Source organism: Labrus bergylta, chromosome 21, assembly GCF_963930695.1.
Source record: "Labrus bergylta chromosome 21, fLabBer1.1, whole genome shotgun sequence".
NCBI classification, from domain to species: domain Eukaryota; kingdom Metazoa; phylum Chordata; class Actinopteri; order Labriformes; family Labridae; genus Labrus; species Labrus bergylta.
Window position 1 is genome coordinate 20,432,116 of NC_089215.1, and position 23,874 is coordinate 20,455,989.

General features: G+C 41.9%; 5 protein-coding genes across 6 annotated transcripts in view; 3 read left to right on the forward strand and 2 right to left on the reverse strand.

The window, feature by feature from the left end:
* Positions 1-3,068, reverse strand: part of grid2ipb (glutamate receptor, ionotropic, delta 2 (Grid2) interacting protein, b) — a 49,199-nt gene extending 46,131 nt beyond the window's left edge. Inside the window, 1 exon segment of the mRNA XM_065949988.1 lies at positions 2,934-3,068. The gene's annotated coding sequence lies outside the window, so the exon portion shown is untranslated.
* A 527-nt stretch (positions 3,069-3,595) lies between these two features.
* Positions 3,596-6,381, forward strand: zdhhc4 (zinc finger DHHC-type palmitoyltransferase 4). The gene is made up of 7 exons (XM_020642581.3): positions 3,596-3,749; positions 4,012-4,149; positions 4,248-4,321; positions 4,490-4,668; positions 5,251-5,376; positions 5,481-5,725; positions 5,848-6,381. Exons 2-7 carry the CDS (start codon positions 4,024-4,026, stop codon positions 6,145-6,147), a joined length of 1,050 nt encoding a protein of 349 aa, XP_020498237.1. The 5' UTR covers positions 3,596-3,749; positions 4,012-4,023; the 3' UTR covers positions 6,148-6,381.
* A 1,225-nt stretch (positions 6,382-7,606) lies between these two features.
* Positions 7,607-11,887, forward strand: pgp (phosphoglycolate phosphatase). Its single transcript, XM_020642577.3, has 2 exons — positions 7,607-8,520; positions 10,293-11,887. Exons 1-2 carry the CDS (start codon positions 7,926-7,928, stop codon positions 10,616-10,618), a joined length of 921 nt encoding a protein of 306 aa, XP_020498233.1. The 5' UTR covers positions 7,607-7,925; the 3' UTR covers positions 10,619-11,887.
* A 481-nt stretch (positions 11,888-12,368) lies between these two features.
* bricd5 (BRICHOS domain containing 5) lies at positions 12,369-18,912 on the forward strand. Of its 2 annotated transcripts, none has more exons than XM_029279030.2 (6): positions 12,369-12,547; positions 12,737-12,874; positions 12,966-13,115; positions 13,214-13,321; positions 16,815-16,965; positions 18,395-18,912. In XM_029279030.2, the coding sequence occupies exons 1-6, from the start codon at positions 12,494-12,496 to the stop codon at positions 18,487-18,489; spliced, it is 696 nt and encodes a 231-aa protein (XP_029134863.2). In that variant the 5' UTR covers positions 12,369-12,493; the 3' UTR covers positions 18,490-18,912. The 2 variants fall into 2 exon arrangements, with proteins under 2 accessions (XP_029134863.2, XP_065805552.1); XM_065949480.1 differs by having other exon boundaries at positions 12,975-13,115.
* A 124-nt stretch (positions 18,913-19,036) lies between these two features.
* Positions 19,037-23,704, reverse strand: mlst8 (MTOR associated protein, LST8 homolog (S. cerevisiae)). Its single transcript, XM_020642569.3, has 9 exons — positions 23,599-23,704; positions 23,123-23,299; positions 21,924-21,975; positions 21,670-21,832; positions 21,506-21,581; positions 20,728-20,880; positions 20,508-20,632; positions 20,103-20,266; positions 19,037-19,688 (listed from the first exon to the last, which is right to left on the reverse strand). Exons 2-9 carry the CDS (start codon positions 23,249-23,251, stop codon positions 19,570-19,572), a joined length of 981 nt encoding a protein of 326 aa, XP_020498225.1. The 5' UTR covers positions 23,252-23,299; positions 23,599-23,704; the 3' UTR covers positions 19,037-19,569.
* Positions 23,705-23,874: the final 170 nt, after the last annotated feature.

Sequence of the window (23,874 nt, forward strand, 5' to 3'; positions counted from 1 at the left end):
AATCACATGTCAGCTTTAAACCCTCTATAGCGCAGCTGGAGGCAAATGATGCAGGATTCACAGTGGATGAAGCCTATATAAGACTTACAGAAATCTTTGGATGGATTCCGAGGGCCTCGTTTGCTCTGCCGGAAAGAGTATCTGCCTTTTTTGTTTTGCAAAAACTTCTTCATCTTGAATGAATGAATCAGACAGCCTTGCTGGCAGCCTTGTATCCAGTGTGTCTTCTAAAAAGTGGTCTCGCGAGAAAAAAAAAATAGAAAAAAAAAATATATCCACCCCTCCTCTGATCTCTACCCCAAAAAGTCAAACAGGAAGGGTGAAGAAGTGAAAACACTGCTCCATTCTTCCTCCTTGAAACCCCAGCAGTGTCCTCATGTGCAAAGGGTGAACGTGCATGAGGAGCGAGTGCAGTCTCTCTGCGAGTGTGTCAAGGAGTTAGTCCTGCGTCTCATCCCTGATTCATCCTGGGGCCAGCCTGCTTGCACAGTGTTAATCAGAAAACTGGGACGCATGCACCCGCGCACCTCGGTTCCTTAATAATTCTCTCTCCAAAAAGGCTATTGTGAGGCCTCATTTTTCTATAAATACACCGATGTGTCTTTTTTCCTCCTCCTCCTCCTCTCTTGGCTAGGTGGCTCTCTGAGGGACCGCTGCTGGCCCAGAATCACTCTGCGTCGATGCAAGGAAGCCTGATGGGTACTAATTGGAGCGTCTGCTTTGACTGGGAATCTTTTTTGTCCGAGAGTCCGCGAGTGTGAGCTCACCGCATTGTTAAGTCCATTGAGGAGGAGAGCAGGGGCAATTTAAGACTTCAGCCTGTAGGATTAGTAGGATTATAAACTGAATCTGTAGCGCACCTCCAACCCTTTGTAAATCATACTGAAGGAACACAGACTCTCCATGCCTTAATGAATACATATAAGAGACGATGTTACTATAGAGGACCTGAGAATGTCATAGCAACAAGTTTTATCTGGTGATAAGTCAGAATGTGTGACAAAAACACTGCAGCAATGAGATATCGTCTGCATCCAAGGCTGTGTTCAAGTCAAAACAGGAGGGAACCTTTGACAGTTTAAGCATTGCAAAAGTGTGACAGGCTCAGACCCAATGTGTGAAAGGTCAAGGTGACAAAATAACTTCTGAGTTCATTTAGAAATGTATATAGAAAGAAAATTGGTTTGGCAAGAGTTTGATTTCAGCTCATTCATTCTGTATCCTCCAGTGAGATCCATGAGCCAGTAGCAGCGTTCATTTGATCTTCTAAGATTCTTTCTCTTTGTTTCCTGACTCAGCTTTCTCATTGGTAGAGTTGGTCATCTCTCAACCGGAAGTTTTGGGGTTCGATTCCCAGCTCTTGCAGCAACATGTCCGATGTGTCCTTGGGCAAGACTCTTAACCCCGAATTGCTCCCACTGCTTCGTCGTCGGTGTATGAATGTGTATGAATGAACCTCTACCATCAGTGTGTGAATGGGAGGGTGTGTCATGCTGTGTCTGAAGACTAGAAAAGTGCTATATAAGCCAAGTCCATGTAGCATCCACAGACTGTAAATATAAATGGACAAAGCCTGAGTGACGTCAGCCATCTGTTCCTGCAGGGGGCTCCAGAGGCTCATCGGCAGCAGCCGCCATGATGGAAATCCTGTCTCAGTCTAACTTTCAGTCAACCAAACGACAGGCTTAGAGCCGAAAGCTGAGGCGAGTTTTAAGCTTCTTGAAGAACCGTAACAAAGCGCCCACTTGTCAATCATGTCAGCTACGCGCCTAACTATGGATAACACGTTTTGTTTTCAAAATCAAAGCGCTATTGTTATCAGACTGTATAGCTGCCTTCCTTCACTCCACCCTCCTCATAACAAGTTAGCAACTAGCTCTGGAACCTAGCAAAGCATTTAGCAGCTAAAGTCCCAGGTAGAGACTAAACAAAGCTGAAAAGAGAGATGGTTTAAAGATTCTTTTGTGATAAAAGAAAAGAAGATAAAAGAATACTATGCTCCGTGTCTGCTTGCTGATTGAAGACACAACTGCTAGGATACTAGCCAAACTAAATGTACAGTATCACAGCTTTTAAAGGCTGTGAAGCTATTCCTCAAAGCAGCCAAAAAATTACAGTAGAATAAAATAATACCAGTACTCAATACTTGTTTAAAGTCCCTACCTGTCAGTTGTACACCCATAAAGGTGTTTTAACCTATTAAGGCCAATTAAATCTTCTCACTCGTCGATGTTGGACATGTGTGTGAATTGATTTGGAAAGACATCTTACTGGTTTTTACACCTTAGGCGTAGGCACACACTTGTTATTTATTGTTGACTCAGTTGTCAATAGTTAAACTACAGATGTTAATAATGGGAAATGAGAATTTGTTACACGTTCATTTGTCTGATTGTTGCAGTGTTAACTGTCATTAGTGGCAAAGAAGCCAATAAGGAACAAGCAGTCTGACAGAAACTGAATTATTAAACACAAATTGTTCTATCTTTAAGCAGACGCTGTTCACTTCAATTAAACTCTCCTCTTACATTACAGCAAAAACATTCGATCATGCACGACAAGATGACAAATACTACACTGACAATTAATAGGCGGTTGGCTCTGACAAAAGCGTAGCCTTGAGCTAAATCCATCTTCTGGAAAATAATTATATATTTGGACACATATAGCCTACATTATATTTTAGATATCTATATGACTTTGTGGGGTAAAAAAACCTGTCTATTTTATATTTATAATAAGCTTAACTGCTATATCAAAGTCAATAAATGGGTCAAAAGAAACTCATTTGAAACACTTCTCAAAAGCAAACTGTATCTGCAAATATGTTCAATTGATTGTGGGAGAACACAGATCAATCATACTTTTAAAGCAATCAACAAACAAGCGCATCTCATGAAAAGGTCAGTCCAGAAAAGCCATAAATCCCATACCTGTTTAAACAGCATCCATGCAGGCGTCCCGAGTACTGCTTCTCCGTCCAGCTCTGTGGGCTGTAATATGAGTGTTGGGCCATGTCAGCAACCAGATACAACAGGTGTCTCCTAATGCCTCTGTGTGTTGTGGATGGTAGTGACAGAGGGAAAACAATATTTAGTTACTGCGAGGTCGTTATTTATGTAGGCACAGAAGCCTAAATGTTGAGAACAATATACAGTCCACATGTTGGTGTGTTTGCCTTGGAGAAGGTATCATGCCTTTTGCAGGTGGCAAAATGACCTCCTGGACCCTTGTGAAAGAGTGCTGTACATCTTTACATTTCTAATAAACACATGGGTGACTCACTCTGGAAGTTTAAAAATGTAAGTTTAATTCTAATATATTGAAGATGATCACAATAAACTATGGGAAATAAGGATCTTCTTTTAGAGAATGGCATTATAGTCAAAAATGTGTAAAAACATTTTGGTCTTATTTTGATAGTGTCTTTTTAAACTAAGGAAATGCAGGTTTATGTTTTCTGGAGTGTAATCATTATTACGAATCTGAAAAAGCACATTTATTTACTTTTATGGTAATTCAGCTAATTGCCAAGAGATCTCCGCCCACCGTCCTGCAGCAGGGTCAGCCTGAGCAGGTTAGCACAACCAATCAGCTGGTAGCTTTAGCTTTAGCTACGTCAATGCAACGGAAGTAGCATGTTTGTGCACACAATACGTGGAGCTGGTTTCCCTAGCACTAATTAAACCAACTATGTTGACGTAAGATAAAAACACTTTTGGGCAGCTATGTGTGACCTCGCCTGGGAGGTAAGAGGAAAGTTACTACGTGAATAACTTATAATGCGGGAATAGAAATGCTTTGTTTGTTGCGCTCCCGTAGGTTAGCATGATGCTAACAGAAACTTGTTCATCATTTAGATGGCACACCTGGTATACTTTTAGTTAGAAAAACCTTAGCAGTGTTGACAATAATTTGAAGTTATCCTTTTTTAAACCACGTAATAGTAACAAAACGATGTCTTTATGTTGAGTTTGTATCATAAACACCTGTTGTTGTGTGTCTCTGAAGGTGCTCCAGTAGATGATGGATTTCCTCACCCTGTTTGTTATCTACGTCATCGTGGTGCTCACATGTATATTCTTAGTCTGCAAATACTCAGGTCAACAGCAAACTCCCTTTAGTGTCTTATTCAACTGTTTAGTGAAGGTAAGAAAAGATTGACTGTACTTTTATAATACGACGCTGTGTGGCGCTGTGACACAAAAACATATCATCTGTTTACCTGTTCAACTTTTTCTTCACAGGTAGTTTCACCATTTACACCAACATGCCTCCAAACGTTTACACAGTGGTGCCTGCACAGGCTGTTCCATCAGAGGTTTGTACAGTAGATAAAGCGTTTCCAGAAAGAAAGAAAATCAGTGTCACAGCATTCCTGAAGTGTTGATTTTTACGTTGCATAATATTTTATTTTGCCCTATTTTGATTTCTATTTTCTTCCGTACATTTTTCATGGATTTGTATTTCTCATGTGCTTTCATTGTAGGAACAACATGTTCATCTATTTACATATCCTGCTGGAGGGAGTGGTGTATGCAGAGTTTTCCTATGAGGTGTTCGGCTTCTGCAGGGACATGGACACAACTCTAAGCAGCCTGTCTGTGCCTTACATCCTGCTGGTTATAAAGAACTGCTTCTTCTACCTCTGCGTTAAAAGAGATCCAGGTACATTTTGTATTAACTGCACTATTTTCAAACACACTTTGTTGTTTCCTGCAATGTCTCTTACAGTTCATGACGTTATTGTTTGTCAGGGTGGTGCCAATGTATTAAGTAGGGATGTAAGTAAATCAGTCATTTCATTTTGTCGCTTGGAGGGTAAACAGTGGGCTGGTGACACAATATCCCTGTGGCATGGTGGGAAAATGTATCCTCATGTGAGGGTAAGACTTGAAATGCGCTGTGCTCATTTACACTCTTTGTATTTATTTTTTCTTGGTATCAAACTTAACTTAAATCAGCTGACTTTTTATGGTCTGGTTTGCTTACATTGTTCTGCTGTGCTTGCCTGTGCTACATTAATGTATCATTCAACATTTAATATAGTCATTTAGAGTTATACTGGTCCTTGCTGGTTGTAGGTTTGCAGAAAAGCTGTTAAGTACAAGTTGCCATATACTTTAAATAACATCTGTTATGTTTTAATGGATAATTTCAGTTGATGTTGTCTGCGTTACTTGTTTGTATTTTAAATTGATACAATATATGGCAGAGTGTTTTATTCAACCATTCTTCCTCCTCTTGCAGGAACAGTGACAAAGAAGAAAGTCGCTGGCCAGCTTCAAATCTACCCGTACGACAGGAGGCTGTTTCACCCGGGAGTCTCATGTCCAACCTGCCAGCTCATCAAACCTGCTCGCTCCAAACACTGCAGTGAGCACCCATGTCATACTTTTTTTGTAAATGTGTTTAACACCACCACCTTGACACAGGTCTGTATTTACTGTAGTGGTTAACATGTACACTCTGTGTTTCAGGGCTCTGCGACAGGTGTGTGCAGCGTTTTGACCACCACTGTGTCTGGGTGAACAACTGCATCGGAGCTCAGAACACGCGGTACTTCCTGCTGTACCTCTGTAGCGTGTGTGCCATGGCGGGCGACATGGCCGTGCTCACAGGAGACATGCTGCTCCACGCCGTGCTGCGGTCAGGGCTTCTGGCAGCCAGTTATATAGACGAGTTCGGCCAGCAGCAGCCAGCAGGGTTTATGTTTGTTGTACAGGTGAGGCTTGGTGCTGTTGACATACTTAATGGTATATGCATCTGCTGTAGCCATTTGTATTTCCAATTTATCTTGATGTTTGTTAATGTAGCAATTTTCTCCCCCTCCCCCTCCTCCCTTAGCATCTGTTCCTGACTTTCCCCCGAATTATCTTCATGCTGGGATTTCTGGTCTTTGTCTTCTTCCTCCTGGCGGGTTATGCCCTCTTCCATTCCTACCTCGCTCTCGTCAACCAGACCTCCAACGAGTGGTACAAAAGTCGAGGATACTTTTGTCAGCACTGCCACCCAACTACAACAGCGGACCACCTCTGTAACCCGGCCCCAGATCACTCCAAAAGATACTACTACAGCAGGGGGATACTACCAAACCTGGGAGAGATCTTCTTCCCTCTAAAATCGGTTCAGAAAAAAGACATTTAAAAAAATGAATACTGCCTTGTATGTTTTTATGCTGCATTTACTGTACCATCCCCATGGGGTTAAGTGTCCTTAAGAACTGCTGCTGACAGAAGATATAAAGTTTGTGTGTGATTTCTTAAAGGCCTCTGGAGTTATGACTAATTAGAAAGCATACTGTCACTCAAAAGTGCTCCCTGTTGGATCAAATCCTTGTCCATTAATTAAATACTGTAGCGGAAAGCTCAGGACATCTTATTCTGATTTTCTTTTCTTTTTTAAATCCTTTGCCTGCAATCAACTGACTCATGAGCACTTTCATACTGACAACACATGTCCTACTTTTCAGTGAACATCCAGAAGGCCTCACATTTCAATACCTTTCAATTTCAATACAAATCTTTATCAGGCATGGATCAACTTAAAGTTTGAGCAGATACAAATTAATTAGTTTAAAAATAACTGCTTACAATTGGAAACGTCAGGCCAGCAGGGAGAGTTTAACATCGTTATATAACTTTGACCCTGAGTTTTAAAACATCACACAATTGGATGATACACAATATTTAGCATAAAACTCAAACTCATGGTTTTTCTGTTTTGGTTCTGTGTTTGGCCTTCATGTAGTCTATTTGGGGATTGCACACTGTGTGTAGTTGTCTTTTTACTTTTCTTTTTGTTTGACCACCTGTAGGCCTCCCATTAGCTGAGGAGGATTTAACTGAAGACAAACAATAGCTGTACATCAATAACTCTAAAATAATAAAACACCAGAATATTTTTATTTTGTATTTGTTTAAAAGTTATATCCTAGGTTTGGATAGGACGGTGAGGATATTGGATTTACTGGAGATGGGGTGACTGTTCACACAGTTTGTGTATGTGTGGGTTTCCTGTGGTTCCTGTCTCTTTAAGCCGGTACGGAAGTGTGGGCAGTAATGGAAAGGAAGAAAAGATAGGAGGTGGTGACTGTGCATTAAAACATGATAAAAATATTTGTATGGACAAAAAACTATTTTTGGCATGGTGATCAATTGTGAACATGAAGAATAGAATTACTTTATTGATCCCAAACAGGGAAATTGTGGCGTTACAGCAGCATGTTATCCAAACACACAATATGAGAAAAAAAACACAATATAATATTAAATACAAAGTAAATAAGCACTAAAAATATCAAAACTAAGAATGGGAATATATACAAGCAGGAATTAACTAAACACTACTAGTCTAAAGTCAAAAGTGGAAAGGGAAAGTCAGAATGAATGGTGGTGCTGGATGCCGCCATGTTTGTTGATGTTATTGACATCATTGGAGAATAAATTGATCACACTCTGAGGAAAGGACTTGTTCAAACTCAGATGGTTGGGGGACTTTACATTGGATATCAGCATGATGAGAAAGGATAACTTTTGGTGGACTATGTGTTGCAGTTTCAGATAAGATCCAGCAGATGGCAGTAAAGCAACGCTTATTGATGTCTACCGCCCTAAACTCCAACAGAAGAAGAAGAACGGCAGAAACGCTGTAACACCTAACACGGTGAAAGGTCAGGGTTTATATGAAGCAAATGTCAACCGGTCTCCAGAGCAGGTCGCTACTTTCCTTTTCAAGACAACTTGGGGGTTAAACATTAAAACTACATGACGGATAAAGCTGTCGCTCGCCACTTTGGACGGTAAGAAAAGCAAGAGCTACCCGGCACGTACCGTCCTGTTCCGTCCTGACAGCTAGTCATACTTCATTCAAACTTGACAGCGGGGGGGGGGGGGAGCAGCTCAGTTTAAAGACTCTCTCCTGACATGTCTGCCTCAAAGTGCTCACGTCTGAGCGGGACTCTGGTGAAGCAGCTCCTGGACTCGGTGGACAGCGTCCTGTTTGACTGTGATGGGGTCATCTGGCGTGGGGACCAGGCCGTCCCCGGAGCCTCTCAAGTCATCAACCTGCTCAAAGAAAACGGAAAGAAGGTCTTCTTCGTCACCAACAACAGCACGAAGACGAGGAAGATGTACGCCGACAAGATGTCTAAGCTGGGCTTTAACGTGAAGGAGGAGGAGGTGTTCGGGACCGCGTACTGCTGCGCCACCTACCTGAAGACGGTGTGCAAGCTGGAGGGCAAAGTGTACCTGGTGGGGAGCGACGCCATGAGGCAGGAGCTGGAGGCGGTGGGGATCCAGCAGACCGGGGTGGGACCGGACCTCGTCTTCGGGAAGCAGCTGGACTGGGCTAATGTGCCCCTGGATGCAGATGTGAAGGCGGTGGTGGTGGGCTTCGATGAACACTTCAGCTACATGAAGATGAACAGGGCCCTGCAGTACCTGAGCCAGCCGGGCTGTCTGTTCGTGGGGACCAACAGGGACACCAGGCTGCCTCTGGAGGGGGGCAAGGCCGTCCCAGGTGAGGGAGACTCTCCTCACTCAAATCAAAAGCTTAGAAACAGAAAAAAGAGTTAAAGACACTTCAGGCTCTTACACACACTCAACCTTTAAGTTTGGCCTTACTTTTAACTTTTCAGAACAAAGTCAAATACATGATGCAATAGGCGTAAATCCTAAACTGAAACCTGAATAATCTTTTTAAATGTACTTAAAGTGGACTTACAATGTCAGAACAGTAATTTAATTATTTAATTACAGTCTTTTAGGTCTTTTTCCTTTAATCTCAGTCATACTCAGTCATAAAAGTGTCATACTTAATGTTAGCATTATGGGCTGAAGAGAAAGGTATCGGCCAAAATATTATTTAAATCAGTGGTTCTCAACTGGTCTAGCCGCAGGACCCACCACCAGCTCCTACAGTACATGAAACATCGCTGGACAAATTCCTTTTTCTTTTTCTTTCAACTTACAATTTTGAAATTGTGCAAAATTTGGACCCAAGATGGAACAAACAAAGAAACTAAACATGTTGAAAAAAGGGCTTCACATACTTTGGAAGACTCACTGTAAGTGGCTCCGTGATCAACTTTTGGGGTCTCGACCCAGCTGTTAAGAACCAGTGATTTAAAGCTCCTGTGAGGAACTTTTGGTTTCTGTCGATTTCACCCCCCCCCCCCCCCCCCCCTGCTGCTGGCAGTTTTAGATTTTTAGTTTTCAAAAAGAAAAGTCTAGCATTGTGCAGTTATTGAGTTTGGCTGACACCTACCCCCCCCCCCCCCCCTCAGCAGTTTCATAAATATGCTGATGGTCTTGTTCTCTTGAAAGTCATAAGACATCAATATTCATTTCAGTCTGTCTCCTAACCTGCTTAAAACAACATCAGCTCAGTATTTCCATCAAAGAGGCCTGACGCTATTGATAAAAAAATGACTTTCTTAAGAATGCCTGAGATCTTTGTTGGGATCTAACCTTTTGCAATCATTTTGTATGTTCTGTTTTTACGACATACTAAAATAAGATAAAGTCTTATCTCTCTGCTTCCCATCAAGCCCCAACCACACAGATATTCAGGAGTTTTCAAGGACTACAATAACTTAATATAGAGTTTACATTGGGTTGAATGAACCAAATAATCTAATTTCTGCTCTTTAAAGGCTTTATATATATTTTTTGATCCAGCAGATGTCGCCCTTGAGAACCAGCATGAAACCAAAACAACTTGCGCTGCATTGTTGTGTTAGCATGCTAATGCTAGCGATCTTTATTATGCTCGTATCTTCACTCTGCATGTAAATTTACCTGAAATGAGCGTGATCTAGAAACACAGTTAAGCAGTGAGTACAGTATGTTATTCTTCTTTTCTCTAGTCCCTCAATTAAACAACTTTTATACGTGAGGGGAGGAGTCAGCCGGCTGTCCTGACGATGTAAACAAAGTGAAGATAGGACTCTGAAAACATCACAGACAGTGGGACTCGGGTGTTACACCCATTGTAGACAGTCATGACTCACAGAGTTATTTTCAGAGGATATACTTGATTTCTATTACATTTAAGTGTGAAACATCACATATAAAGCCTTTAAATTAAGATGATTCACCTTGATTGGTGCTGTGATCTAAATTAGATGATGTCACCAACAGTTAGAGAAGGAGTGATTTGCTTTCCTCTATAGAGTTGAATAGAACTGTCAATTGGTAACACCAAATTGAATTGAAATTGTTCCAACTTGCAGAGTAATGATGGAAAAGTTCATCCTCATCCTCCTCCTCCTCCTCCTCCTCCTCCTCCAGGTACCGGCTGCCTGCTGAAGGCCGTGGAGACAGCGGCCCAGTGCGAGGCCCAGACGGTGGGCAAACCAAACCACTTCATGTTCGACTGCGTGGCCTCCCAGTTCGGCGTGGAGCGCGACCGCTGCCTGATGGTGGGCGACCGCCTCGACACGGACATCCTGCTGGGCTCCAACTGCGGCCTCAAGACCCTCCTCACTCTCACCGGGGTCAGCACTGTGGCAGACGCCGAGGCCCATCAGAAGAGCGGCTGCGCTGAGAGGCACGGCATGGTGCCGGACTACTACGTGGACAGCATCGCGGATCTCCTTCCGGCTCTGCAAGGATGAAAACCGTCCCACACAAAGCTGAGCTCCGTTTGATATCAAAGGGAAATCATTTATTTTTTTCTGTAAAGTCTACGATTTAAAAAGATCTTTATAAACAAAGTCATGACATAGCAGCTAGCTGCTGTGTGGCAGGAGAGACACAGACTATTAAACTAAAAAAAAACACTCTTTAAAGGGGTCATATTATGCTTTTTCTGGTTTTATATGCTCTTTAGTGTGTTTTCCAAGTGTCCTGTGCATGTTTAGGCACATTTATGTGCAGAAATTCAAAGTCTGCGGAAACGCGGCTTCTCCTACGTCCTCCTGTTAGCTGTAGCATTAGCTGCATGTAACGCTCGGTTCTAGCCCCCCTTGAAAAAAGTTTGCCAGTGTGACGTCATTGTCAGTGTGAGATCACTGATCTAAGCCCATTGGCTCGTTGTGGCCTGCGGTAGCACAGTAGTGCTAAGGTGCTAATGTTTTTGCTCAGCCCTCGGAGCCAAAGTGGCTGCATTCCCAATATGATAAAAGGGGCGTGACATTTCCGAGAACTGGGGACTCTGAACGTGGGCACTTCAGAGCCTTAGAGAGAGAGTCAGAAGCGAGCCGGTGCATGGAGCGGCAGTTCATGAAAACAGACACTTTTTTGAACTTTAGCTATTGTGAACATACTTTAGTAGGTATATAGATTAAATATATGAACCCCAAAAAGAGCATAATATGACCTCTTTAAACCTTGTATTTTAACAAATTACAATGATTTATTACTAATAATATATGATCAAAAGCCAATGTTGTTTCAGTGTTACATTTTAAAGATGTATGTTCCCTTTTTTTGTGGGGAGGGGGGGTGTGAGGTACTGTTGCGCCCTTCCTCTGTCTGTGATGCAATCTCTAATCAGCTACAACATCTGAAGAAAGAAAATGTGTACTTTGAGGTTTACACTGAACTGGTCTGACCTGAGCTCTCTTGTGTTTGATGGTGCTTTACGTATTCGACAAAGTGTTTGAACGTTTGCAGAGACATTCACGGGAGGGTGAAAGTGAGACCAATTTTTGTTGTCGCGTCTCGTCACCGGTGAAACGGTGATAAGCATTGTGTCGTTCTGTTTTTTTTTTTGCAGGTGCCTCGATCTTCCCTACACCACCTGTTTCTTGTGACTAGTCAACACACTGTCAGCAATACTTCTAATAAACTTTATTTATATAGCACTTTTCAAAACAGGGTTACAAAGTGCTTATTATTAATAATACTTGACTCGATAATAAAAAGAACTATATTCAAGAAAATCCACTCTCTGTGACTGTAAATTCTAAAACTGCAAACCTTTCTCCACGTGTCCTCCTCTCCTTTCCTCCTCTCCTCTCCTCCTGCGCTTAAAGTCACCTTGGTCTGTCATCGACTGGACGCTGCAACAGTTGGAATCCCTTATCACCTCTCACCTGATGACAGAGGTTCCAATGCTGCGCCCCCTTTGTCCTTTGTCTGGTTTTTTGGGAGGGCCTATTCCTCACATGTAACTGCACATTTTTAGAGCAGTAGGGGTGAGGGGGGGGGACATGCAAAGAAAAGATGGATAATCTAATCTGATGTCATATTGGGCAGGGAAGATGTAGAAAAGAAGAAAATTGCGGGACGACAAGACTTGGAAAAAAACGTTTGGCAGAAGTTTTAATATGGAGTGGGTGCAGCTTTGGGAGGGAAACAGTGAGACTTAGGAAGGAGGAGGAGGAAGGAGTTGGGGGGGTGGGGAGGGTAGAGGGGGGTCTGCAGGGGACAAAGAGAAGCTGGTCAGGTGTACTGAGTCTCATTCACCCTGGTCATGACCGCAGCTCAATGCTGGTAGTTCTGCGAGCAGGGAGCAGAGTGAGTGAGGGGCAGTCACGGGACGCAGGATGGTGAAGTGTTGGAAACACTCTGACAACAGTTTGGAGGAAGCACAGTGCACGGTAAGCAGAACAGCAACTCCTGACTGAGCAGAGACATGTTTGTTTGCTATTTCCGAGGAGGAAACATTTTTTTGCCTATACATGCAACTTCCAAGAAAGGCAGCAGCAGCAGCAGCCGCATGATAGGATGAGACAACTCAGTTAACTGTTTAAATCCCATAACACTGGTTCTCTGATGTTTGTGTTCAGGATGGGGGCTCGGCCGCATCCCCCAAGTCCTACTTTCCACAAAAGGCATTCTGGTTCAGCCTCTCTGCTTCTCTGCTCCTCATCATCACTGTCCTCAGTGTGATGATGCACCTCAGGGTGCCACAGCCTCGTCCTCAGGTACGTGACCATCCCTGCACTCAGCGATGTTAACACACAGGAGTTTGTCTGAACTGTTCGGTAACATTTTTCAAGGGTTTGATTTTTGTAGTCTTCACAGATTGTCCGAATCACGGTTCCAGATCAGACTGGAGTCCTCATCAACCAATCAGCTGTTGTGGACCAGAAGAATCACCTGGTGACCTTTTCTGTGACCTCAGCAGCAAATCAGACGTCGACTGTGCTCTTTGATATGAAACGTGTAAGTCTAGTTTCTGAATGTGTAATAAAAGATATGAAAGTAGCAGTTCAGCAGTTCAGAGAGGGAATAGCACGTGACTGTCTGCTGCTGTGTTTCAGGGTTTGATATGTTACAAACCTGCAGAGCATCAGAGCTGCTTCCTGCGTCAAATGGAGAAGTCTGACTATGACAACGTGAACTCCCTCCTCCACCAGCCAACGGACAAGGTAGGCCGCACTTAGAAACTTATTAGCCATGATTATATAGGCTATTGTAGCATCAACCCACAGATGGATTAGTGACTTCAAAGAGCTCCAAAACAACTAAACAATACACACACGGACCAAGAACAACTACACAGACACAAAACAACAACAAACTATGCAAAGACACACATATGACAAAAAAGAGACACTTAATGAGCCTAATGTGATGCAAAACATTTCAAAGAAATAGCGCAAAAAATGACTAAAACTGAAATAACAACACAAGGAGACACACTGAAAACAACCAACCACCAAGAGACTCTAAAGAACTAAAGAGAAATACAAACCATCATAAAAGAGACACAAACAACCACCAGGAGACATAAAACCACAAACAAAAGATACAAACAACCACATCTCCATCATGACCAAGAATAAAGACAAACATTAATCTACCAGAAACTATATACAAATGCTAAATGACAACAGACACAAACAAACTAACTCTTACCCTCAAAAAGATTTGCAAAACAACCACAAAGACACGAAATGACAACTTAAGACAAAATCGTCGACCAAAAAGACCACAAACAATTACAAAGTTATCACAAATAAATGAAAAATGTCCAGAAGAGAGATAAACAACAGACTCAAGGCAAAGACGATAAAGACTGGAAATATAAAGCAAAAGACACCAAACAACTTTAAAGAGACAGAGACGAGCGTGAAGACAAACAGCTGAAGATGTGCCTCACATCCATGAAGGGAAACAAATGACTCAAACGATAGGCAATAGACTGCCATGAAGCCGTTAACAACTTCAAAAGTGTCAAAACTTCAATTAAATCAGAATCAGAATCAGAATCTGGGTTTATTGCCAAGAACATTTACACATACAAGGAATTTGACTTGGTGTATTGGTGCTAAACAATTAACAAGGAAATAAAGCAGAACTAGCAACAACTTAAATAATACAGTATAAGAAGATATTACAATATATAAAATAGAATTTAAAAATGTAAAATGTAAAAAATAACAAAACAAAATGTGGTGAAATGTAGGAGCTGTGCAGTGGACTATGAGAACGTTTGATATCAAAGGGAATCATTTAAAGACACTTCGTAAAATGCTGTCGTAACAAAGAAACACAAACAACTACCATACGACAAAGTACGACACGATACTATACAATACGACATGATATGCGATGATAAGACACGACACGATACAACACAAGACGATACGATACACTTTATTGTTCCATTGGGGAAAATTGTCTTTGTCTTAAAGAGCTTCCAAACATTCAGCTGCTTCCACTAGAATCAATGAATAAAAAACAACAGAAAAACACATCCACATGTAAACAGAAAGGCACATACCAATTCAAAACAACTCGACATTTATTGCATAAGATCTTCAAAAAGCACAGCATGAGAGATAAAAAGGAAAAAGAATATGATAACATATAGGATCACCATTAAACTATTGCAACACCCACACAGCATTATGAAACATTATTCAGGATTTTGATTGACGCTGGTAAAAAAAATAGTTTTTAGAGCGGTTCAGTTTACATTAGAGGGACTCTGTATCGTCTGCCAGAAGGTAGAAGCTCATACTCAGAGTGGAGGAGTAACTAGAGAAACACAAACAGCTTTAAAAAAAAAAAGATTCAAACCAACCAAAAAGAGACAAAAATCAATAAAGAAGCAAAGAAATGAAAACAACCACATCAAAAAAAGAAAAGACAAAAAAGGGTCACAGTCCCCCTACTCGCATTGGTCGCAGGTTTCGACTCCTGATCCTGACTCTATTTAGTGTGTGTCTCTTCAGCTGTCCAATCTAATGAAGGCAAGGAGCCTGAAAATAATCTGAAAAACATAAAACAACTAACTAACCCTAACCCTAAACCCATAATGACTCAAACATGTGCGACTAAAAGTTTTTCTTGATGCATGCAGAGAGGAGACAAGAAAACATATTTATATTTTCATTTCATTGTACAGTGTTCCCCTTTGTTATTTTTTGTATTATATCTTTGTTTTAATACAGTGTATAACTTCTGTACAGTTTATTTTAATTTACTTAGCTGTTACTATAACTTATTTATTTTTATTTTATTTGTACTTTTCTACTCTATTTTCTTATTTTGCTATTCTATTTTATATATAATTCTAACTTTTTTGTAGAAGCTGACTCAGGGAGAAACACACAAGAATTCCAATGTACCTGTACCTGTGCAAATGGCAACAAACATCCATTCTATTCTATTCTATGCAGGAGGGCTGTGGGGGTCTTTAGTGTGACCTTACCCGGAGGTCTATTGTTTCTTAATTGTTCCTTGGCTCTCTCTTATTGCATTCCAGATATCTGAGACTCCCAAGCTCAACATTAAAAGGGCAAATTAAGTTTGAAAAAAAAAAAAGAGAGTTGCAGTTGCCCTTTTGCCTCTCCCAGGTGTTCATGAAGCCTCACTAATGTGTGAACTGGCATTTCTGACCGCAGCTCATACCTTTACCGCACCGAGCCAGGACCTGCTGGGTTTCCTTAAAGGTTTCTACATGACTTCCTTCCAAAGAGAGGAGGAGGGGTTAAGTGTACAGGTCCTTAAAGAGCAGGATAATCTTCCTCTCTCTTGCCTCCACGGCTGAATTCCTCAGCGTATCTGATTCCTGCACGGCCCCCCTCGGCGTGCCCGGTATCTCCTTACAGGAGGCCATACAGCAGCGGGTCCTGAGCACTGGAGCGGGCACAATGGCCGCTCTGTTGTTGGGGCTTTTCAGCTTTTTAAGGCTCCTCTGTTGGATCAAAACACAACGTGATGCATTGGTTTGGTCTGGGAAGGGGGCCTTGTGTTTGTCTTCTGTGTGGCAAACACCTACAATCTGTGATATTCAAGTCCACAGTTAGTTTTTGAATTGAGCCCTTTTTGCCCTCAGAGATGATACGTGTGAGACTATCTTCAATCTTAATAGCGATTTGGACAATATGTGCAAGGTGAATGGCTGCGACCGAAGATTTGATCTCAGTCAAACCTGAGGTGGAGTTCTGTTTCTCTGCCTTCTTCATCTTTTTGCATAAAAGCCCATTTCACTGCTTCAAAAGATGACTTCATCTCCTTTGTGTCTGTCATTTTCATTGGGTCATTAAATAGATGATAGGACAGGGCTAGCTGTGGTCAGTCCCTCCTTTCTGCAGCACAATGCTCTTCTTGGTTGGATTCCTGGTTGCTATGTGATTGACTTGAGCCTTACAGAATTTTAAGTGGTCCGTTATCAGAGCCAATCAAAGCTGTAAAAGGTGCTATTACACACAGAGAGTAAATGAGCAAATGTATTGACTTCACTGGCCAAGATGTCAGGCTAATAATAGACGCTTGAGTTCAGTCTTGCTTTTCTTCTTCATATCTCCCTCTAATTCATTCATTTCATTTGCCATGTGAGTTGAATATGATTCCTAACGCCCGGTTTATTAAACTGCAGCTCACTCATCGTTGTCATACTGTCCTCCGCAGAGCCAGCTAGAGCTGTCAGGGAACGACACCCAGAGGCAGATGGAGTTCCTTGGAGTGCTGGCGACCAGTCAGGTGGATGTGTCCACGCTGGAGGAGCCTCTTCAAGCTCTGTGTCAGGACAGATCCATCCACTGGACCAGGAGGGCAGAGGGTGAGAAGAGCCAGGATGTTGATTCAGTCCCACTAGTACTGCTCTGCAGGGAACAGAAATTGTGAAAATCCAGCAACTTTTAAAAACATCATGTCCTCCTGTCTCACAGCTTAGTGCTGAAATCTATAAAGCCCAGCAGTGACACTAACCTTAGCCTTTTAAAAAATAAAAAATAAACATTTGAATATAGTTTTTGTATCCTCTTCATACAGGACTGCTCTGAACAGGGGAGGGAAATCAAAGTATTTTAAGATGAAAGCATTGGTTTTGTCCATCTATGGGATCAGCTGTCTTTAAATATACAGAACAATGTGAGTCTCATCTTATTAAACAAAAGTCCAACAAGTCATAAAGATGTAGTTTTTTGCTTAAGCAGTGATTTCTGGTTGGATAGACGTGGTTGAAACTCCTGCACATGAACCAAAAAGTGTTGATGATGTCTACTCCTTTACTGTGATACAATTTAAACAGACAGCTGCCAGCCAATCACAAGCAAAGAAGATACAATATCACAACTTAATGAATAAAGAGCGTTAAAATCCTTTACTTCAAGTCAAGATTAATCAGGCTGCAACTTGCAATCACTTACATTACAATTATTACATTGAATCTTTTGGTTATGAAAAGTAGGAAAATAGTTATAACATAACTTTGTTATATACCGGAGCCCAAGATGATATCTTGTATCTGTTTTATTTGACAAGAATATAAACAAAAGAGCAAATCTTCACGTTTGGGGAACCAAACCAGATCTTTATTTTGAAGCTTTCCTTGAAAAAAACTGCAATTATGAATCCTTTACCAAGATAAATATTCAGTTACTGGTATGTTCTGGTAAACAACAAATTGCTTCTGTATCTATATATACTATGTATTTTTAAGATTTGTGTGGGGTATTTCATGCCTTTAATTACAAACGGGACAGTAGATAGGTTCAGGAATTGGTTGAGAGAGAGAGAGAGAGTAGAGAACCACATGCTGTTCAGTGTATGATTTTCGTTTAGTTTGATGCTCTTATTTTTGGGTCAAATGTTTTATTTTTGATGATCCGTTCAGTTTGTGTGACCACTTAACCACCACAGGATTCATTCTTTCACTCTCCACAGTCACTGTAAATCATACTCTGTAGTCTTTAGTCAGATGGCAACCATTGAGTCAGGATGTAACCTAAGCTAAATGTTGGACTTGCACTGAGCTTTTCACAGTTGTAGCATTTAGAGGCTGAATTAAACAACAGACCAAATGTGGAGCTGGTGACAACATTTCCTCTCACAGGTGAACTATTAACACCAGGAAATAACCCGCATGTGAGGACAGAAACTGTGTCGACACTATGAACACTGTTTCCTCTAAGTTTGTATCATGTCCAGGATTTCTTCACTTTTTTTCTCAGCTTCTGTTTGTCTATGTGTTGTTGATTTTTTTTCAGGCCCGGGCAAACAGCGACTGGTCTACTTCTGCATCGACATCTGCTTTCCCAGCAACATCTGCGTGTCTGTGTGCTTCTACTACCTGCCCGAGTGACTGTGTTATTCTCCTCCCGGCCCTAAAGATCAGGGAAACAAAGTTGTCTTTTTATCTCCCTCCTCAAGAAAAAAAAAAAAACAGAAAGAAGAAACCGAACAAAAAGCAGCTTTGAGCGTTTCCTTTGTGCCATACAGCCGCCAGTAAACCAGTGAAGCAGCCAACCCTCCCAGTCCATTTCCGAGAGAGAAGAGATGGGAGACAGGCTGTCACTGTTATCACTAGAGCCTCATCGTCACCCCCTTCATGTCTAATACCCTCTCTGGTGGCACACTGTGGAGATTACAGGAGAAAGATCCCCTTTTTTTTTTTCTTTTTTGTATTTCCTGTAACTCTCTGCTGCTGTGTAATTATGTGTAACTGTCCCTTTTGCAACAAGAGTGTTTTTCTGCTGCCCAATAAAAGACTGTTGTGTAAATCTTGGCAGATTATTCTTTATTGGACTGAAAACAAGAATGAAAGAGACTTTAATTCTGAATCACTTTATGCACATCATCTTTATTTCATCGTCATGCTGTCAAAGAGAAAAACACAGTCACAACAAAACTTTCATTTTTTATTTAAGTTTTATTTGATTCAGTGGGGTCTCCCTTCAGATTAAAAACTCTTTTATGAGAGAGCCCGCCAAGATGGTACACGATGACATGCTGTAGAATAAAAGCCAGCAGAACAAATGAATGTACATTATCTTAGTTCATGTGAGCGGCGTGGTCCTTTAGGTGACATAAATAATGTGCACTATAAAAACAAAGGGTTGAAAAAGGGCTTGTATGGTGTAGTTATGATGCATTTTATTCAAACGTTTGATAATATGGGTACAGAAGGTTTCCTGTCTGGAGTAAACTGCTGTGATTGGCCATTCAACTTGGAGTATCTTCTAAATGTTCATTCTGTGCTGAACACTTAGACGCACCTGACACCGAGGAGCCTCATCTTCCTCTTTTCTCCAGGCAAATGGATTCCGTCACATCCCACCCCCACCTCAGGGTGCTGAGGCACATCTTGTCAAAGAGTCTCTTTCTCGTCTGTCCTTGTTTACCTCCGCAGAGTGTCTGTGATCTCCCGTCTCCCTCCTCCTCTTCAGCCCAGCACGCTGTCGTTAAAGGCCAAACACACCACGGCCTTCTGGTGCCCGCTGTACTCCCTCTTGATCTCGCCGGTCTCCACGCACCACAGGCGAGCCAGGTTGTCTGAAGAGGCTACGGGGTGCAAACAGAATGTTGTGAATTTAAATGACCTTAAAGTCTTTTTACTGTATACTTTTACCCCGTTGACTTTTTAGATTACTTTTTATCAACACGGGTTTTTAAGAGAGATCATCTTTATTTCTGAAAAACAGCAAGACACTTTCTGCAAAAAAAAAAAGACACTGCAAATTAAATGGAGCACCAGAGCTAAGTTTGCATTACTGCAGTGTAGGAGAAGTTGTTCAAATATACAACAGGCTGTAAACGTCTGAATTCGATCCAAATATTTCTTCTTTTTTTTTTCTAATCTGAAAATCTACAGCACCTCTATTGTGTGCTTTTCTTAAGGCCTTTTTGTTATGATAAATAGTTAGTATAGATATATATATAGATAGTATATCGGCATGGCAGGGCTCATGTACTGACCAGTGACGATGTACTGGGAGTCTCCAGAGAAAGCGCAGTCCCACATCCAGCCTCTGGACGTCTCCCCGGGATTGTTGCTCTTGATGCTCAGCTCTGTCATCAGAGAGAAGTTGGACGTCCTCCAGATCTTACAGGTCTGGTCTGCAGAGCAGGTGGCCAACAGCCTAGAGGTGGGGGGGGGGGGGGGGGGGAGGTCACAAAAACCACTCATTAGAAACAGCAGTGCAGGAGGCTACATTTCTGAATTACAACTATACCTAAAAAAAAAAAAATCATACAACAGCATTCCATTATCCAAAAGGGCAGATATGGTATAAAAAAATCAACTAATCTCAAGCCCTTCTAGCTTTAATGATATGACATTTTTATTCAAGAGGTTGGATGTATGACGAAAAGTTCACTTACGTGGAATCAGGGCTAAATTTGCAGCGGAGCGAGTAGCGTTTGTGTGCGGGGATTTTAGTCTTGGGAATGAGTTGCGTCACCTCATCTCCGATTCCTCCAGCGAGGTTCCACACGTAACAGTTTCCCTGATACCAAGTCAAGAAGGACATTAGAAGGATTGTGTACACACACATCAAAGTGTCGATAGACAGCCCTGCTTTCAGTCTATTTGGATACTGACCGAGCTGTTGACTGCCGCCATGTAGCTCGCGTCTGGGTCGATGTGAACCGAGTTGACCGAGACCTCTGGCTCGGGGATCAGCTGTTCGTTGTGGTCGGTTTTCAGATCCCAGATGTGGATCACACCACTCTGGTCTCCAACCATCAGCTCTGCCTGAAAAAAAAACAAATGCTGTTAATTAAGACTTCAGGCATCAGGAAGTATCTGAATAAAAATCACAGTAAAATAAACAAGTCAGTAAAGTATAGACTAATGTTGTCGTACTCGAGATCGGCCGGTCTCGAGAACACTTTTTGAAGGTCTTAGTCTCGTCTCGGAAACAAAAGCATTTTTACTCAGCTTGTCTCGGTCTCAGACTGGACGGACTCCACATTTTTAAATCAAGACCGGTCAAAACCACCACCACTGATAGGCTATTTGTCCACATCGTTTCTGTGATTAGAAGGAACACAACACTTTCTAAAAGAACGGATAACTTTAATTCATTTGCAGTTTGATTTATCCCGCAACCTTCTAAGTGTTACGTCTAAGTGAGTGACACGCCCCCTGCACACAAGATGAGGACTTTTCTGTGATATTTATGGTCCATGTCTTGTCGCAGTCTCGCTCTGCCTTGGTCTTGGTCTTGATCCCTATATGTCTTGTACTTGTCTCTGTCTCGTCCTGCCTTGGTCTCGGAGCGCTCTGGACTCAGGTATGTCTTGCTCTCGGTTAGTGTGGCCTAGGCTACAACACTGGTATAGACTTTTCATGAAAGTGTGTACATTGAATGTCTCACCTGGTTGGGATGCAGGCACACACAGTTGATCGGAGCGTTGACCTGAAATATTCTCTGACACTGTAGGTTTCTTGACCTGCGAGGAGCAGCAGGGGGTCACAGTTAGTTCTGCCGAGCATAGAGTGATATCGTTTTGGCAACTGTGTGCTGCCAGAGAGCCGTACCTGAGGTCCCATATGCGAGCCATGCAGTCTTCTCCTCCCGTGTACATCCAGCGACCGTCTTCATGGAAGCCCACGGACGTGATGTTTTTGCTGACGCCATCGTAGTTGATTACCGGGTTGGGGTTGTTTGAATTTAGGTCGTACATGCGGATGTGCTGATATCCTACAATACAGAGTTTAAATCAGAATGAAACACAGAACAATAATATACAGCAGAAGAATAAGAAAGAGAAAGAGAAATATTCTTAGCCAACCTGCAGCTGCGATCATGCTCCTGTCAGGTGTGACCTCAAGAGAATTCACTTGCTGGAAGTAGATGTTAAGGAAGTTGATCTTTTATGTCCACAGCTCAGTTATATTTGATGAATATGTATATTCTCTCTATGTGACAAAAAACAAGGGGCTAACAGTAGTGATGTTGTTGTCTGAAGACTAGATTCTGTTGTTGTGACAGTAAACAAAAGCTCCTTTGACAGCACCCATGTAGTTTTCTACACACACTGGGGTATTTTCTGAATCAGGGTGCCCTATAGTAAACAGAACTATTATTCTTAGAATCATTTCACCAGAAGAGTATAGCAATAGACCAACTTTTCCTGCTGTCTGTATTTGTATTATTTATTTTATTTTCATCAATTATTTATTATTCAAATCTTGGACTCTCCACATGCACTATCAAACCTCTGCAAATGATACAAAATGCAGCAGCACGACTGGTCTTCAACCTTCCTAAAAGAGCACATGTCACTCCACTGTTCATCTCCTTACACTGGCTCCCAGTTACTGCTCACATTGAATTTAAAACTCTGCTGCTCGCTTACAAAACAGCGACAAAAACGTCTCCTCCTTACTTTAACTCTCTCATCCAGGTCTATACTCCCTCCCACCCACTACGCTCTGCCAATGAAAGGCGTCTGATCCAACCTTCACAACAGGGTCCTAAGATGCTGACTAGACTCTTCTCCTCTGTCGCCCCCCGGAGGTGGAATGAACTTTCAAACTCCATTCGATCTGCAGAGTCCCTCTGCACCTTTAAGAAAAAGCTAAAGACCCAGCTCTTTCATGAATACCTACTAACTTAATGATGACGGTCTCCATATTATTGATGATGATGATGGTAACGACGACTTATAAGATAGTTTCTATACTGATTAGAGCTCTCAAGAACTGCCCTCAATGTTGTGCTTTGCCTCTGGTCACTTCCTGTCAGCACCTGTGTGTCCAATCAGCTGATCGTTTGCTCTTACTGACATTGTTTCCTTTTTTCTAGATCCTTGCTTGTGTTGTTCTTACTCTCTGATGTACGTGGCTTTGGATAAAAGTGTCTGCTCAGTGAATTGTAGAATTGTACATTGTTACAAATTGGGAGTTTATTGGATTTTTCCCCCGTTTATTAAAGTTTAGTTAAATACAATTGAAGTATAAAAAGCGTATATTTTCACAGAGAGGATACAGAGTCCTGGTGCTGGACCGTCCTGGTGCAGATCCCACTGTGAGCCTGCCAGAACCGGACCGTGTGGTCGTATCCAGCCGTGGCCAGGATGACCGGGTCGCTGCCCACCGTCCCCTGGTTCACATTCATGCTCCACTGCTGCTGTCTGTCACTCTCACCTCACAGGTGTGTCTGACCCTGCAGAGAGGTACGGGGACATTCAGCCACAGCTCTTTACAAAATGTTGATTTACTGAAACATTAAACATTAAAATAAATATATTCATTGTTAAAGTCATGGTAGAAATTAAAGTTAAAACGTTCATGCTAACGTTAGCAAACTAGCCTAGCTGCTCGGGAGCTAAAAGCGGCTCAAACAATAACAGACGTTTCTACTTCAGAGGCTAACACATCTCGGCTACGGTGTTATGTCGCTGTAGGGCATTAAATGTTGTTGTTCGACGACTTAACACATTAAATAAGACAAGTTTTGATCACCTTATTTGTTGGTGTTGACGACGAATCGGTACGTCCCCTGTAAGTGTCCCCAAAGAAACATGTGACGAGGATTATTAAGTTCCGCTTTGATCAACGGGGATTTGCCGCCACCTACCGACCAAACACCTTCACTGCAGCCTGAACGTCTGCTTAGTCTTTTATTTAGGTTTAGGGCTCCCTGACTGATTGAGGTCAATCCGAACTTTATTGTCATATTATCCTGTTAAAGTATAACATATATAAAGTGAATAACTGGTATTTAGTTCAGCCAGTATA